The sequence below is a fragment of the Pleurodeles waltl genome, chromosome 5 (assembly GCF_031143425.1).
Source record: "Pleurodeles waltl isolate 20211129_DDA chromosome 5, aPleWal1.hap1.20221129, whole genome shotgun sequence".
Classification (NCBI taxonomy): domain Eukaryota; kingdom Metazoa; phylum Chordata; class Amphibia; order Caudata; family Salamandridae; genus Pleurodeles; species Pleurodeles waltl.
The window spans coordinates 23,977,815-23,994,525 of NC_090444.1; the positions used below are offsets into that span (position 1 = coordinate 23,977,815).

General features: G+C 52.1%; 1 protein-coding gene across 1 annotated transcript in view; it reads left to right on the top strand.

Moving 5' to 3' along the window:
- LOC138295308 (uncharacterized) overlaps positions 1-16,711 on the top strand; it is a 124,723-nt gene that overhangs the window by 39,216 nt on the left and 68,796 nt on the right. Inside the window, exons 3-4 of the mRNA XM_069233522.1 lie at positions 6,187-6,313; positions 9,612-9,713. Coding sequence (XP_069089623.1) covers positions 6,187-6,313; positions 9,612-9,713 — 229 coding nt within the window. The remainder of the gene's footprint in view (positions 1-6,186; positions 6,314-9,611; positions 9,714-16,711) is intronic.

Consider the following 16,711-nt stretch of genomic DNA (forward strand, 5'->3'; position numbering starts at 1 on the left):
TGTGCAGAAGTAAGGGTTTTAAAAACTGCTTGCTAGCTTTGAGAATTTTTAAATCTGATTCATCGGTTTTAGTGGTTTGTTGTTTGTCAAAATATTTAGACTCAATCTGGCGTATCAGACTGAACACGCTTAAAAAAGCAGAGGGAAATTTAACAATGAATGTGGTAAACAACAATTGATGGATTTATCATTGTATGCACATATCACTTTTATTGGTTTAGATGCATTCCCTACCTGCTGTTTTTATTTTTCTTAGATATTTTTTAAATAGAAATGTCCTTTTTATCTGATATGGTTTGCCAGGCTTGTATCTTATTCTTTTACCTATAATGTGTTTTTACATAACTATAAGGTGCGATTTTCCATGAGGGAACTGCTTATGTGTAAATATTTCTCTTTTCTTTTTTCTCTCCTTTTCAATCTTTTATGACTTAAATTGTTTATCATGTAGCTTGCCGTTCCTTTCTTTTTTGATGTGCTTTTATGGTATTTATATTTACCGAAAATAAAGCTAATAATGATGATGATGATGAGTATACTGTTCTTAACCTTGATTTAGTCAAATTCCTGCCTAAATGGCCTTCATGAGCCAAATTGACAATCTTTCCCCTCAGACTAACAGGAGGTATGGACTTAGTTCCACGGAATAATTCACCTCCACTCAAAGACAGTTCATCTCTCACATTCCAGTACCCCTTTAAAGAATCTGAAATGTTTTGATACTCAGGCCATCCTCCCACAACGAACTCTATAAGGTCATGTCTGTCAAAATCCTGAGTGGTTGCAGCTTTCCATTCATCTTCACTAACAGCCATCTCCCTCACCCAGTTAACCTCTCCCTCCTCTTCAGACTCATCGTCACCATCAATCGACGTTCGAGACAAGAAATCTGCGACCAAATTCTTGGGCCCAGGCACATATTCAACAGCAAAGTTATATTCCATTAATCCTTCAACCCATCTTTTTATCCTTGGTGTAAATTCTTCCCCTTTCTTGGAAGAAAATATTTGGACAAGGGGCCTGTGATCCGTTCTCACAATAAAAGGCAAACCCCACAAGTAAAATCTGAAATGCTTAACTGCCCACATGCAAGCGAGTGCCTCTCTTTCAATAACAGAATACTGTTGTTCAGCCCCTTTGAGAGATCGGGACGCAAAGGCAATCACCTTATCCTCTTGGTTAACTCTTTGGATCAAAACCGCTCCCAGCCCCCTGATACTGGCATCTGTGTACAAGAAGGTCTTGGCATGTGTATCAAAATGACCTAAAGTGGGCATCTTCCCAATACAATCCTTCACAAAAGTGAAAGCCGCTGCACACTCATCTGACCAAATAAATTCACACCCTTTCTTCAAGAGGGATCTCATGGGTTGGGTCACACTCGAAAAGTTAGCAATGAATTTAGAGTAATACTCTGCTAAACCTAAAAAGGATTTTACTCCGTCCCTGTCTCTGGGTTGAGGTGCTCGTATAATGGAATCAACCAACTCCAACTTGGGTTTGATTCCTTCATTGGAAATAGTATGGCCCAGGTATGTTACCGAAGAGACCCTAAACTTGCATTTCTCCCTCTTTACAGTGAGACCTGAACAGGCTATCTTACTCAATACTTCTCTAAGAACCTTGTCATGTTCTTCTACAGTACTGCCATGTACTAAGATATCGTCTTGGAAAAATAATACTTTAGAGACCTCACCTAAGATCTTCTTCATGATCCGTTGGAAACAGGCAGCTGCGGAAGCCAACCCAAAGGGCATTCTTAAAAATCGGTAGGCTCCCACAGGCGTCACAAATGACGTGAGGTGTCTGGAATCGGGATGTAAAACAATTTGGTGATAGGCTGAGGATAGATCCAATACACTAAACACCTTCGAGCCACCCAAACCAGACAACTCTTCAGAAATGTTGGGTAAAGGTTGCCGATCAACCCATATATGCCTGTTGAGATCTCTAAGATCCACACACATGCGAATCTGTCTCCCATTATCTTTCGGCGGTAGGACAATGGGAGCCAACCACTCAGACGATTCTATCTCTTCAATTACACCAGCGCACAGAAGCTTATTCAATTCTGCTCTGAGTGGTTCTATCATCAACTTAGGAACTCTCCTCACTTTGTGCACAGAAGGAATAGCACCTTTCTTCAGAATAATTTTGTGTTCAAAATTAATCAAACATCCTAATTTGTCACTAAACACCTGGGGGAATTCCTTGGGAACCTCACAATCGTTATTCTCAACATTCACTACCATAACTTGGCACTCAGAGTTGGGGTCTAACTTAATCCCCATGTCACGCTGATGACGCCACCCTAGTAGATTATTTTCACGCCTTGCTACATAAACCTTCCCCACAGTGGTTTTGTCATGAAATTGGATCTCCATCACTTTGTACCCAATTACTTCTATCTTAACACCACCATAACCGACCGGATTGATATCAGGTTTAATTAAAGAATGGAGGTCTTCCCCAAAAATTGCTCGCCAATTCTTGTCCCCCACCATGGTATACGGAGATCCTGAGTCTGCTAACACTGTAACTAATCTGCCGTCAAGTCTAATAGCACACTCAGGCATGACGACTGGCCCAACATCCACTACACCACCATCGTTCTCAACATGGTTAATCTCATGATCAATACACAAAATCATTTTGTTAGTGTTATCATCAATAATATCTACGTTACATTTGTCACTATTGCAGACCCTAGCATAGTGGCCTTTTTTTCCACATTTTCTACATAAAGAGTTCCTTGCAAAACAATTTGAACTGTTCGCCGTGTGTCCAGAGTTGCCACAGCGGTAACAACGCTGAAATCTGGTTTCTTTTCTTTTCTCCTGAATGGGTACAAGTGCTTTGTTGTCACTGCTGACCCTTAAAACTTCTTCTCGTGCCAAAGGCGCTGGTACGTTGGACAAAATGTCCTCTTCATGGTTATTCATTTCTTTAATCCAATTGCTAGTACTTTCCATTCCTTCAACAATTGCAATGGCTTCTTTCAAATCAGGATTCCTCGTCAACAACTTCTCTTGAACCCTCTTATTATTCGTACAGCGCACTAACTGGTCGCGAATGAGGGAATCAGTGATATCACCAAAATCACAAGTACGTGTTAATGTGCGTAATGCAGCAACAAAGTTTCCCACACTCTCAGATTTTCCTTGGGATCTTGCAAAAAATGTGTGCCTCTCCAAAACAATATTGAGCTTGGATTCAAAATGTGAAGCCAACATCGCTACTGACATTTCATAAATATCTCTGGGTTCCCCCTCAGCTCCCCCTAGAGGTAAGGTTTCAAGACTATCATAAATGTTTCTACCTTCAATTCCTAAATTGTGCAATAGAATAGCCTGTTTTCTGGCTGGGGAGAATTTCCCCCCCCAACAGCTAGTAGGTAAGAGTCAAAAAGATTCTTCCAACGTTTCCAAGGAAGAATGGGGTCCCCCTTATCAGATAAAAAGGGGGGCGGTTGAGACAACATGGGAGTAGCCATTCTAAGCTCTCTATACAGCACAATTAATAATAAATACCCACAACAAGGTGAATAAGTGTGAGTAAAAGCAAGATATGAACAAAATACTGGCAAAATATGGGTAAGTATACTAGTGTATCTGAACGTTTGAAAAACACAAGTCAGTATTGCAATGTTCAAATATCTTCGAATTTCAACTTCTCATGGAAGTGAAAATTGTGTAAAGGACGTAATCCGAATACAGTTAATGGTTTAGTGTTTCAAAATGCCCCTCGCGGAGCTTAGAAGAGACGCGTCGTGAAGGCTTCGTGCAAGAACGAATCTGAATGCCTCTCAAGGCACGAGCTTTCCGTTGCCAGGGAGAGAAGACGCGTCACGCGTAATGTTCCTCGTGCGCCTCCTGTTTCCAAGGAGAAGAGACGCGCCTTCCGTTGCCAGGAAGAGAAGACGCGTCACTATGGCTACGCGTACAGTTCCTCGCGCATCACGCGCGCAGGAAACTGTCAGAGGAGCCGTTGAAAGGCTCGCGCACCAAAAAGGAAAACGTAACCGGGACCAAAAAGGAAAAAATCGACCCGATTAAACAAATGTCCAACAAGCGCGGGACACAAACCATGCGCTGCACTCTCCACGCAAACCAGCAGAAGTGCCAGCACGCCAAAACTCCACGCAAACCAGCAGATGTGCCAGCACGCCAAAACTCCACTACGGCAGGGTGTAGCTTCCAGTCGACATCCGCTGCGGCACCTCCAGGACTCCACCACACCGGCTCCCAAATCCAAAAATCTCCAAGACAGGAGCCACAGGCGGGCCGATCCCGATGAGGAGTAAACAGAAGGTCCCTCAGGTAGGAAAACAGTGGGTCCTGGGTTGGTGGTGACTACTCGTCGCCAGTGTTAAGCTCAAGCAATTGGTTTTAAAGATGAGCTTTATTCAATACCACCAACCCACAGCAAATATAAACACGTCCACTCTCACCAACTGTCCAGGCTCTCTCCCCCGAGATCCAATGACCTCATCTGGAACCTGGATGACACATGGATTCCAGACAGTGGTCAACATTCCTAAACATCCAACATTCCTAGGCATCCACAACAGTATATTATTAGAGAAATGTATTAACAGGATGCCCTTACTCCCCCTAATTGATAATAGAACAATCATAAAGTAAGGTGAGACCTGATTAGGGTCGCCTTCATTATTGGTAATTGTAATGAAACAAGAATTAGGAGGCCTCCTCTTGCCCTTCTCACTGTAGAGGTTAATGCTGGTTGGGATAGAGATAAATAGCCATCCAATAAAAAAGTGTCCTTTGACCAGCAAATTATATCATATGTAGATATAAATCTCAGCCAATCTGGGTTTTTTATTTTAGACCGGAATGTTCCAACTGATCAGTGTTACGGGTTTATATCCTAAACCTAATACCCATTCTTCCGTGGTATTCACATATGCCACTTCCTCTGGTAAGAGTGTGTCGTGGCCATAACCAGCCGTTACCCCCGCCAGGTTATCCATACCATGCCTATCAGTATCTATGAGTCAGTCATTCTCATGCAGTGTGAACATTTGCCTGGACTTGTAGCCTGACCAATCCTGGACTCTGTGTACAGTGGGCTGCAGCCGAGCGTAGAGGTAATGTAGGTGGGTCACAGAAGTGACATAATGGGTAAATTTGAATCCCTTCTTTAATCCTGGTACAATAATCTCGTTCAGCCAACAAACGGTTAACTAGACAGGGGTTAACAAAGTTAATCACGACAGTCACCCTCATAAACTTTTCTTGATGGGCCAACCCATTCCACTCTGCGCGCCATAAGAATCTTATAGTTTGAGTCCTCTTGGTGGATGAATTTAGTCCTCAACCCGTGGGCAGTCTTCCTCATTAAGGCTTGAGTTTCTTCTTTTTTATGGCTGTCCAAAGGGGGCACATTTGCTAACACCAAAGCATACGGCATACATTTGGGCGGTAAATGCAGTGTCTCTTCGTGGTTTTTAGTTAGAGAAATAGAGGGGGCGTTTGGCCCTCCAGAGTAAGTCTCCCTTCGTTTTTTCAGGAGTAACTCATGCTCAGTATGTGAGCATCCAAGGCCATCCGGAAGTTGAACCAAAGATAAACCAGGTCTGTTTGGTGGAGGATTGGGTGATACGCTATCTTTTTTAGACATAGGTCCTTGACTGTGTGCTTTCCCAGTGTTGAATGACCATAAGTTAATAGATTGAGAAAGGGTGCTGATCACATTATTACAGAATCAATCAGGTCTCTAATATTCTAAATGTGGTGGCAAAGTTTGTAGGGTGCCGCACTCTGGAATAATAGCCCTTTGGAGACAGCACCATACCCCAGAAACTAAAGTTCAGAAAAAGGCACAAAAACCTGTCTTGTTTCTTAATAGTCTACTCAGTCCCCTACTACAAATCCAGTCATCATCTCTGTAGTGTCAAGATACTGCCCATGAGCGACAGCTGTGCTCTACAAATTCCATAAATAAATAAATAATTTCACATTGCATGTCCTGGCGGGAAAGCGAGGAGTGGTAATTTTATAATTGTGTGCATTACAGTGTAACCTGAGCTGCAGGAAACGTTAGGGTCTCACTGAGATTTCTTTCATACGAAACATCTTCAGTAATCAAGTGCATTTCCCTCACGCCTAATGCAGCCGCTTTGAACAGTATATTCTGATAAGCCTGACATATTGCATCTTTTTTCAGGTACGTGTGAAATTCCATGATGTGGCAATTTATTTCTCTGAGGAAGAGTGGGAGCGATTAGAAAAGTTTGAAAAAAAGATATACAAGTCTGTGATCGAGAAGATCCATGCCACCATCATCTCACTGGGTAAGGGACCTCACTGAAGTGTGCAGCCATTCACAGCTTTTCAAAACCTCTTGAGCCATGGCACTGGCGTCCGGTTACAATAAACCAAGAACTCCTACAGCTTCCTGCTAGACTGCATGCTTGGAGAGTAGAGCTGAACCTCTTTGTAGTGCTTATAGGGTAAAAGTGGATAAGCACTGGATGATGCGCTGCTCTGGGGGACTCGTAGGAGTGCAGGGAGGATATGCTTTATATGGGACTCGTAGGAGTGCAGTGAATCTTCATTGGATGATACAGTGCTCTGTGGGACTCGTAGGAGTGCAGTGAATGTTCATGAGAGGATATGCTCTATATGGGACTCGTAGGAGTGCAGTGAATGTACCTGGGCGGATATGCTACCCGGCGGGACTCATAGGAGTGCAGAGAATGTACCTGGGTGGATATGCTACTCGATGGGACTCGTAGGAGTGCAGTGAATGTACCCGGGCGGATATGCTACCCGGCGGGACTCATAGGAGTGCAGTGAATGTACTTGGGTTGGTATGCTACTCGGTGGGACTCGTAGGAGTGCAGTGAATGTACCTGGGTGGATATGCTACTCAATGGGACTCGTAGGAGTGCAGTGAATGTACCTGGGCGGATATGCTACCCGGCGGGACTCATAGGAGTGCAGTGAATGTACTTGGGTTGGTATGCTACTCGGTGGGACTCGTAGGAGTGCAGTGAATGTACCTGGGTGGATATGCTACTCGATGGGACTCATAGGAGTGCAGTGAATGTACCTGGGCGGATATGCTACCCGGCAGGACTCTTAGGAGTGCAGTGAATGTTCATGGGAGGATATGCTTTATATGGGACTCGTAGGAGTGCAGTGAATGTACCTGGGTGGATATGCTACTCGATGGGACTCGTAGGAGTGCAGTGAATGTACCTGGGTGGATATGCTACTCAATGGGACTCGTAGGAGTGCAGTGAATGTACCTGGGTGGATATGCTACTCGATGGGACTCGTAGGAGTGCATTGAATGTACCTGGGTGGATATGCTACTCGATGGGACTCGTAGGAGTGCAGTGAATGTACCTGGGTGGATATGCTACTCGATGGGACTCGTAGAAGTGCAGTGAATGTTCATTGGATGATACGCTGATCTGTGGGACTCATAGTAGTGCAGTGAATGTTCACTGGATGATACGCTGCTCTGTGGGACTCGTAGGAGTGCAGTGAATGTACCTGGGTGGATATGCTACCCTGCGGGACTCGTAGGAGTGCAGTGAATGTTTATGGGAGGATATGCTCTATATGGGACTCGCAGGAGTGCAGTGAATGTACCTGGGTGGGTATGCTACTCGGTGGGACTCGTAGGAGTGCAGTGAATGTACCTGGGTGGGTATGCTACTCGGTGGGACTCGTAGGAGTTGCAGTGGATATGTACCTGGGTGGGTATGCTACTCGGTGGGACTCGTAGGAGTGCAGTGAATGTACCTGGGTGGATATGCTGCTCTAAATGGGACTCATAGGAGTGCAGTGAATGTTAATTCGATAATATGCTGCTCTATTGGATTTGTAGAAGCACAGTGAATGTTCATTGGATTATACGCTCTCTATGGGACCCGTAGGAGTGCAGTGAATGTTCTTTGGATCATACTCTGCTCTATGGGACTCAGAGTGTGCTGGATGTTGCTCTGTGGGAGTGATAGGACTGCAGTGAATTTTCATTGGATGATACTCTGCTCTATGAAACTCGTAGGAGTGCACTGAATGTTCATTCGATGATATGGTCCATATGGGACTTGTAGGCGTGCAGTGAATGTTCAGTGGATGATATATAGCTCTGTGGACTGGTAGTAATGCAACGAATGTTGAATAATACACTGGTCGATGGGAGTGGTATAAGTGCAGTGAATGTTTGTTGAGTGATACAGTGCTCAGTGGGACTGGTATGAGTGCCGTGACTATTCGTGGAATGATACAGTGCTCTAAATAGGCATACAGTCACTGTTCATGGGACCATATGCTGCTCTGAGATCTGTAGAAGTACAGTGAATGTCTCTGGGACAATACGCTGTTCTATGGGACGCGTAAGAGTGCAGTGAGGTTACATCTTGAAACCATGAGTGCGTCAAGCACCTGTGGCTCAGCAACGAGTTCGGAACAACAAACTCGTTGGTATCACTAATGCCTTTACCACAAATGCCTTTACAACGATTTTTCGTTGTAAACGCATTCCTGGTAAAGGCATTAGTGATCAGCATGCAGCATGCTTCCCCATTAACCCCCCACCCCCAAAACTTACTGGGACCCCCTTCACTCCCACAACCACTCCAACCCCCCTCCCATAAAACCTAAACCACCCCAACCCCCCAACCCACCCCTTAAACCTAAACCCTGACCCCCTCCCCCTAAATCCTAATCACCCTGAGCCCCTCACCCCACCCCCAAAAACTAAAAATACCCAGAGGCCCCACCTTCGCCTCTAAAACCTAAACACCCCAACCCACCCCTAAAACCTAAACCATAAACCCTGCCCCCCCAAACCCTAATCACCCGAGCCCCCCACCCCCAAAAACTAAAAAATACCCGAGTCCCCACCCCGCCCCTAAAACCTAAACACCACAACCCACCCCTAAAACCTAAACCTGATCCCCCGCCCCCCAAGCCCTAATCACCCGAGCACCCCACCCCACCCCCAAAAACTAAAAATACCCCGAGTCCCCACCTCTGCCCCTAAAACCTAACACCCCAACCCCCAACCCACCCCTAAAACCTAAACCTCAACCCCCCTCCCCCAAGCCCTAATCAGCCCGAGCCCCCCACACCACCCCTCCCCCCCCAAAAAACGAGCCCCAGTCCCAGCCCAACTTACCTCCTCCTTCACTGTGTCGACTCCGACTCCGACTCCCTTCTTCTGTGCCTTAACCACGCATGTACGTAGTTCAGACATGCGTAGTTAAGGTACGAACATCAGGAAGTCGTGGAAACGAAACCGTTGTTCTGCTTTCGTTTTCCACGACTTCGTGGTTTCGGAGTCGTTGTTCCGGGTGTTTCCCGTGCAGTGAATGTTCATAGGATGATACGCTGCTCAGTGGGCCTCGTAGACGTGCAGTGAGTGCAACAATATGGTGCTCTGTGAAAGTGTACAGTCACTGGTCATGGGACAAAACACTGCTCTTGGGCTTTCGAGAGTTCAGTTAATCTCGATAGGGTGACCCTATTAAGCGCTCCATGTTTGCGATGTAATGTTCTTTCTTTGCATCACTAATTAGTGCAAAAGTGTGAACAGGGCTTTTCATTTTATGAAGGTTCCTTATTTCTTGTTAGGTTGTACAATTGTCAACAAACAACGTTTGTTCCGGATTGAACCTGACTTGGTGCCACGTGCAAAGAAACACTTGGGCCCCAGAGAGAGAGATCCAACAACAGGTGAGTGAGGAGATGGCGCCTCAAAGAAATCAGTCTGACCACAGGTGAGTTTCTGGCGTTCACCCTCACCGGTGACACAAGTGAACTTACTTCAATGCACAACACTTGAATGTGAGAGGCAGTTTTTTGTCTCCCCCAGGACTCCATCCAGTACATAGTTGAAATGGTGTTAATGCTTTGGGGTTGCTAACAGTTCCTAAACAGAATTCCAGGGACACTGTGGTGGCCAGAAAAAAGCTTTTTAGTTTCCTTTAATCACACACGCACAAGGTGTGCTAAGAAAATACACTTTAACTAAAAAACTGATGAACCGATGCACCCTGTTGCTCAACACATCTAAAATAACTACACACTAAACCATTAAAAGAGCAGAAACGCATGTTGTGAACAATGAAAATAAAACAAACATTTCTAGCATTGTTAAAAGATCATCTAAAATGTAACACCTTAAAACATGCTTCTATGTGCTATGCTAGAGGAACACAGAAAGTAGAATAACCTGCAGCTAGATGTTCTTAGGTGTAATTGCACACTGAGACCTTATTTACAGCAGAATGCTATGATGATCAGGAGTCAGGGTGGCAGCGGTCCTGAAAGAGCACATTTGCGTTCAGCATCAGCTCCTCCCGGCCTCGGTATCAGCTTTTAGTAGAATATGTGAACAGTTTCTCTCCCGGGCAGGATCATCTTCTGGTCCTGCAGCATCTTGCGTGTGATAATCTGGGGTGAAGGACCTCACCTGAGAGGTGGTCATGTGGCCGTCCCTATGAATACTGTAGCTTATCTGAGTTGGAATTTGCAATATCACCTCAGGAATGTTTATATCACCAACAGGCCTTAAGATGCTAGCTTAGGATGCATTCCTCGGAACATACATGGTAAGAGTACGACAATTCAGACTACACTATTTTGACTGTTGTTCTTTGTTTGACATTGAGATAACAAGGAACTAGTGCCAGGCGGGCGTTGCATCAGGTGTTTTGTTGATGTCTGTATCTTTCACAGTCTACGGCCTATTAAAATGGAGTCTGGCCCGATATATTTACGTGAAGAGGTGGTGGAGGCTCACGAGAGAGGTCTGATTACAGGTGAATGAGGGCCTGATTTAGATATTGGCGGACGACTTACTCCATCACAACGGTGACGGATATACCGTCCCCCTAAATCTAAATCCTATAGGTTATAATGCGATCTAGATTTCAACTGACGGAATATCCATCACTGTTGTGACGGAGTAAAACGTCCGCCAGAGTCACCTTGGAGCAGGACTGAGCGCAGGTAGGTGGAGTGTGGCAGCAGCTCTCCTGGTGCCGTAGAGTGCCCTTGGAGCAGGACTGAGCGCAGGTAGGTGGGGTGTGGCAGCAGCTCTCCTGGTGCCGTAGAGTCCCCTTGGAGCAGGACTGAGCGCAGGTAGGTGGGGTGTGGCAGCAGCTCTCCTGGTGCCGTAGAGTCCCCTTGGAGCAGGACTGAGCGCAGGTAGGTGGGGTGTGGCAGCAGCTCTCCTGGTGCCGTAGAGTCCCCTTGGAGCAGGACTGAGCGCAGGTAGGTGGGGTGTGGCAGCAGCTCTCCTGGTGCCGTAGAGTCCCCTTGGAGCAGGACTGAGCGCAGGTAGGTGGGGTGTGGCAGCAGCTCTCCTGGTGCCGTAGAGTCCCCTTGGAGCAGGACTGAGCGCAGGTAGGTGGGGTGTGGCAGCAGCTCTCCTGGTGCCGTAGAGTCCCCTTGGAGCAGGACTGAGCGCAGGTAGGTGGGGTGTGGCAGCAGCTCTCCTGGTGCCGTAGAGTCCCCTTGGAGCAGGACTGAGCGCAGGTAGGTGGGGTGTGGCAGCAGCTCTCCTGGTGCCGTAGAGTCCCCTTGGAGCAGGACTGAGCGCAGGTAGGTGGGGTGTGGCAGCAGCTCTCCTGGTGCCGTAGAGTGCCCTTGGAGCAGGACTGAGCGCAGGTAGGTGGGGTGTGGCAGCAGCTCTCCTGGTGCCGTAGAGTCCCCTTGGAGCAGGACTGAGCGCAGGTAGGTGGGGTGTGGCAGCAGCTCTCCTGGTGCCGTAGAGTGCCCTTGGAGCAGGACTGAGCGCAGGTAGGTGGGGTGTGGCAGCAGCTCCCCTGGTGCCGTAGAGTCCCCTTGGAGCAGGACTGAGCACAGGTAGGTGGGGTGTGGCAGCAGCTCTCCTGGTGCCGTAGAGTGCCCTTGGAGCAGGACTGAGCGCAGGTAGGTGGGGTGTGGCAGCAGCTCTCCTGGTGCCGTAGAGTCACCTTGGAGCAGGACTGAGCGCAGGTAGGTGGGGTGTGGCAGCAGCTCTCAGAGTCCCCTTGGAGCAGGACTGAGCGCAGGTAGGTGGAGTGTGGCATGAGCGCAGGTAGGTGGAGTGTGGCAGCAGCTCTCCTGGTGCCGTAGAGTCCCCTTGGAGCAGGACTGAGCGCAGGTAGGTGGGGTATGGCAGCAGCTCTCCCTGTGCCGTAGAGTCCCCTTGGAGCAGGACTGAGCGCAGGTAGGTGGGGTGTGGCAGCAGCTCTCCTGGTGCCGTAGAGTCCCCTTGGAGCAGGACTGAGCGCAGGTAGGTGGGGTGTGGCAGCAGCTCTCAGAGTCCCCTTGGAGCAGGACTGAGCGCAGGTAGGTGGAGTGTGGCATGAGCGCAGGTAGGTGGAGTGTGGCAGCAGCTCTCCTGGTGCCGTAGAGTCCCCTTGGAGCAGGACTGAGCGCAGGTAGGTGGGGTATGGCAGCAGCTCTCCTGGTGCCGTAGAGTCCCCTTGGAGCAGGACTGAGCGCAGGTAGGTGGGGTGTGGCAGCAGCTCTCCTGGTGCCGTAGAGTCCCCTTGGAGCAGGACTGAGCGCAGGTAGGTGGGGTGGGGTGTAGCAGCTCTCCTGGTGCCGTAGAGTCCCCTTGGAGCAGGACTGAGCTCAGGTAGGTGGGGTGTGGCAGCAGCTCTCCTGGTGCCGTAGAGTCCCCTTGGAGCAGGACTGAGCGCAGGTAGGTGGGGTGCGGCAGCAGCTCTCCTGGTGCCGTAGAGTCCCCTTGGAGCAGGACTGAGCGCAGGTAGGTGGGGTGCGGCAGCAGCTCTCCTGGTGCCGTAGAGTCCCCTTGGAGCAGGACTGAGCGCAGGTAGGTGGGGTGCGGCAGCAGCTCTCCTGGTGCCGTAGAGTCCCCTTGGAGCAGGACTGAGCGCAGGTAGGTGGGGTGCGGCAGCAGCTCTCCTGGTGCCGTAGAGTCCCCTTGGAACAGGACTGAGCGCAGGTAGGTGGGGTGCGGCAGCAGCTCTCCTGGTGCCGTAGAGTCCCCTTGGAGCAGGACTGAGGGCAGGTAGGTGGGGTGCGGCAGCAGCTCTCCTGGTGCCGTAGAGTCCCCTTGGAGCAGGACTGAGCGCAGGTAGGTGGGGTGCGGCAGCAGCTCTCCTGGTGCCGTAGAGTCCCCTTGGAGCAGGACTGAGCGCAGGTAGGTGGGGTGCGGCAGCAGCTCTCCTGGTGCCGTAGAGTCCCCTTGGAGCAGGACTGAGCGCAGGTAGGTGGGGTGCGGCAGCAGCTCTCCTGGTGCCGTAGAGTCCCCTTGGAGCAGGACTGAGCGCAGGTAGGTGGGGTGTGGCAGCAGCTCTCCTGGTGCCGTAGAGTCCCCTTGGAACAGGACTGAGCGCAGGTAGGTGGGGTGTGGCAGCAGCTCTCCTGGTGCCGTAGAGTCCCCTTGGAGCAGGACTGAGCGCAGGTAGGTGGGGTGTGGCAGCAGCTCTCCTGGTGCCGTAGAGTCCCCTTGGAGCAGGACTGAGCGCAGGTAGGTGGGGTGTGGCAGCAGCTCTCCTGGTGCCGTAGAGTCCCCTTGGAGCAGGACTGAGCGCAGGTAGGTGGGGTGTGGCAGCAGCTCTCCTGGTGCCGTAGAGTCCCCTTGGAGCAGGACTGAGCGCAGGTAGGTGGGGTGTGGCAGCAGCTCCCCTAGTGCCGTAGAGTCCCCTTGGAGCAGGACTGAGCGCAGGTAGGTGGGGAGCAGCTCTCCTGGTGCCGTAGAGTCCCCTTGGAGCAGGACTGAGCGCAGGTAGGTGGGGTGTAGCAGCAGCTCTCCTGGTGCCGTAGAGTCCCCTTGGAGCAGGACTGAGCGCAGGTAGGTGGGGTCCTGGTGCCGTAGAGTCCCCTTGGAGCAGGACTGAGCGCAGGTAGGTGGAGTGTGGCAGCAGCTCTCCTGGTGCCGTAGAGTCCCCTTGGAGCAGGACTGAGCGCAGGTAGGTGGGGTGTAGCAGCAGCTCTCCTGGTGCCGTAGAGTCCCCTTGGAGTAGGACTGAGCGCAGGTAGGTGGGGTCCTGGTGCCGTAGAGTCCCCTTGGAGCAGGACTGAGCGCAGGTAGGTGGGGTGCGGCAGCAGCTCTCCTGGTGCCGTAGAGTCCCCTTGGAGCAGGACTGAGCGCAGGTAGGTGGGGTGCGGCAGCAGCTCTCCTGGTGCCGTAGAGTCCCCTTGGAGAAGGACTGAGCGCAGGTAGGTGGGGTGCGGCAGCAGCTCTCCTGGTGCCGTAGAGTCCCCTTGGAGAAGGACTGAGCGCAGGTAGGTGGGGTGCGGCAGCAGCTCTCCTGGTGCCGTAGAGTCCCCTTGGAGCAGGACTGAGCGCAGGTAGGTGGGGTGCGGCAGCAGCTCTCCTGGTGCCGTAGAGTGCCCTTGGAGCAGGACTGAGCGCAGGTAGGTGGGGTGCGGCAGCAGCTCTCCTGGTGCCGTAGAGTCCCCTTGGAGCAGGACTGAGCTCAGGTAGGTGGGGTGCGGCAGCAGCTCTCCTGGTGCCGTAGAGTCCCCTTGGAGCAGGACTGAGCGCAGGTAGGTGGGGTGCGGCAGCAGCTCTCCTGGTGCCGGAGAGTGCCCTTGGAGCAAGACTGAGCGCAGGTTGGTGGGGTGCGGCAGCAGCTCTCCTGGTGCCGTAGAGTGCCCTTGGAGCAGGACTGAGCGCAGGTAGGTGGGGTGCGGCAGCAGCTCTCCTGGTGCCGTAGAGTGCCCTTGGAGCAGGACTGAGCGCAGGTAGGTGGGGTGCGGCAGCAGCTCTCCTGGTGCCGTAGAGTGCCCTTGGAGCAGGACTGAGCGCAGGTAGGTGGGGTGCGGCAGCAGCTCTCCTGGTGCCGTAGAGTCCCCTTGGAGCAGGACTGAGCGCAGGTAGGTGGGGTGCGGCAGCAGCTCTCCTGGTGCCGTAGAGTCCCCTTGGAGCAGGACTGAGCGCAGGTAGGTGGGGCGCGGCAGCAGCTCTCCTGGTGCCGTAGAGTCCCCTTGGAGCAGGACTGAGCGCAGGTAGGTGGGGCGCGGCAGCAGCTCTCCTGGTGCCGTAGAGTCCCCTTGGAGCAGGACTGAGCGCAGGTAGGTGGGGCGCGGCAGCAGCTCTCCTGGTGCCGTAGAGTCCCCTTGGAGCAGGACTGAGCGCAGGTAGGTGGGGCGCGGCAGCAGCTCTCCTGGTGCCGTAGAGTCCCCTTGGAGCAGGACTGAGCGCAGGTAGGTGGGGCGCGGCAGCAGCTCTCCTGGTGCCGTAGAGTGCCCTTGGAGCAGGACTGAGCGCAGGTAGGTGGGGCGCGGCAGCAGCTCTCCTGGTGCCGTAGAGTCCCCTTGGAGCAGGACTGAGCGCAGGTAGGTGGGGCGCAGCAGCAGCTCTCCTGGTGCCGTAGAGTCCCCTTGGAGCAGGACTGAGCGCAGGTAGGTGGGGTCCTGGTGCCGTAGAGTCCCCTTGGAGCAGGACTGAGCGCAGGTAGGTGGGGTGTAGCAGCAGCTCTCCTGGTGCCGTAGAGTCCCCTTGGAGCAGGACTGAGCGCAGGTAGGTGGGGTCCTGGTGCCGTAGAGTCCCCTTGGAGCAGGACTGAGCGCAGGTAGGTGGGGTGTAGCAGCAGCTCTCCTGGTGCCGTAGAGTCCCCTTGGAGCAGGACTGAGCGCAGGTAGGTGGGGTGTGGCAGCAGCTCTCCTGGTGCCGTAGAGTCCCCTTGGAGCAGGACTGAGCGCAGGTAGGTGGGGTGTGGCAGCAGCTCTCCTGGTGCCGTAGAGTCCCCTTGGAGCAGGACTGAGCGCAGGTAGGTGGGGTGTGGCAGCAGCTCTCCTGGTGCCGTAGAGTCCCCTTGGAGCAGGACTGAGCGCAGGTAGGTGGGGTGTGGCAGCAGCTCTCCTGGTGCGGTAGAGTCCCCTTGGAGCAGGACTGAGCGCAGGTAGGTGGGGTGTGGCAGCAGCTCTCCTGGTGCGGTAGAGTCCCCTTGGAGCAGGACTGAGCGCAGGTAGGTGGGGTGCGGCAGCAGCTCTCCTGGTGCCGTAGAGTCCCCTTGGAGCAGGACTGAGCTCAGGTAGGTGGGGTGCGGCAGCAGCTCTCCTGGTGCCGTAGAGTCCCCTTGGAGCAGGACTGAGCGCAGGTAGGTGGGGTGCGGCAGCAGCTCTCCTGGTGCCGGAGAGTGCCCTTGGAGCAAGACTGAGCGCAGGTTGGTGGGGTGCGGCAGCAGCTCTCCTGGTGCCGTAGAGTGCCCTTGGAGCAGGACTGAGCGCAGGTAGGTGGGGTGCGGCAGCAGCTCTCCTGGTGCCGTAGAGTGCCCTTGGAGCAGGACTGAGCGCAGGTAGGTGGGGTGCGGCAGCAGCTCTCCTGGTGCCGTAGAGTGCCCTTGGAGCAGGACTGAGCGCAGGTAGGTGGGGTGCGGCAGCAGCTCTCCTGGTGCCGTAGAGTCCCCTTGGAGCAGGACTGAGCGCAGGTAGGTGGGGTGCGGCAGCAGCTCTCCTGGTGCCGTAGAGTCCCCTTGGAGCAGGACTGAGCGCAGGTAGGTGGGGCGCGGCAGCAGCTCTCCTGGTGCCGTAGAGTCCCCTTGGAGCAGGACTGAGCGCAGGTAGGTGGGGCGCGGCAGCAGCTCTCCTGGTGCCGTAGAGTCCCCTTGGAGCAGGACTGAGCGCAGGTAGGTGGGGCGCGGCAGCAGCTCTCCTGGTGCCGTAGAGTCCCCTTGGAGCAGGACTGAGCGCAGGTAGGTGGGGCGCGGCAGCAGCTCTCCTGGTGCCGTAGAGTGCCCTTGGAGCAGGACTGAGCGCAGGTAGGT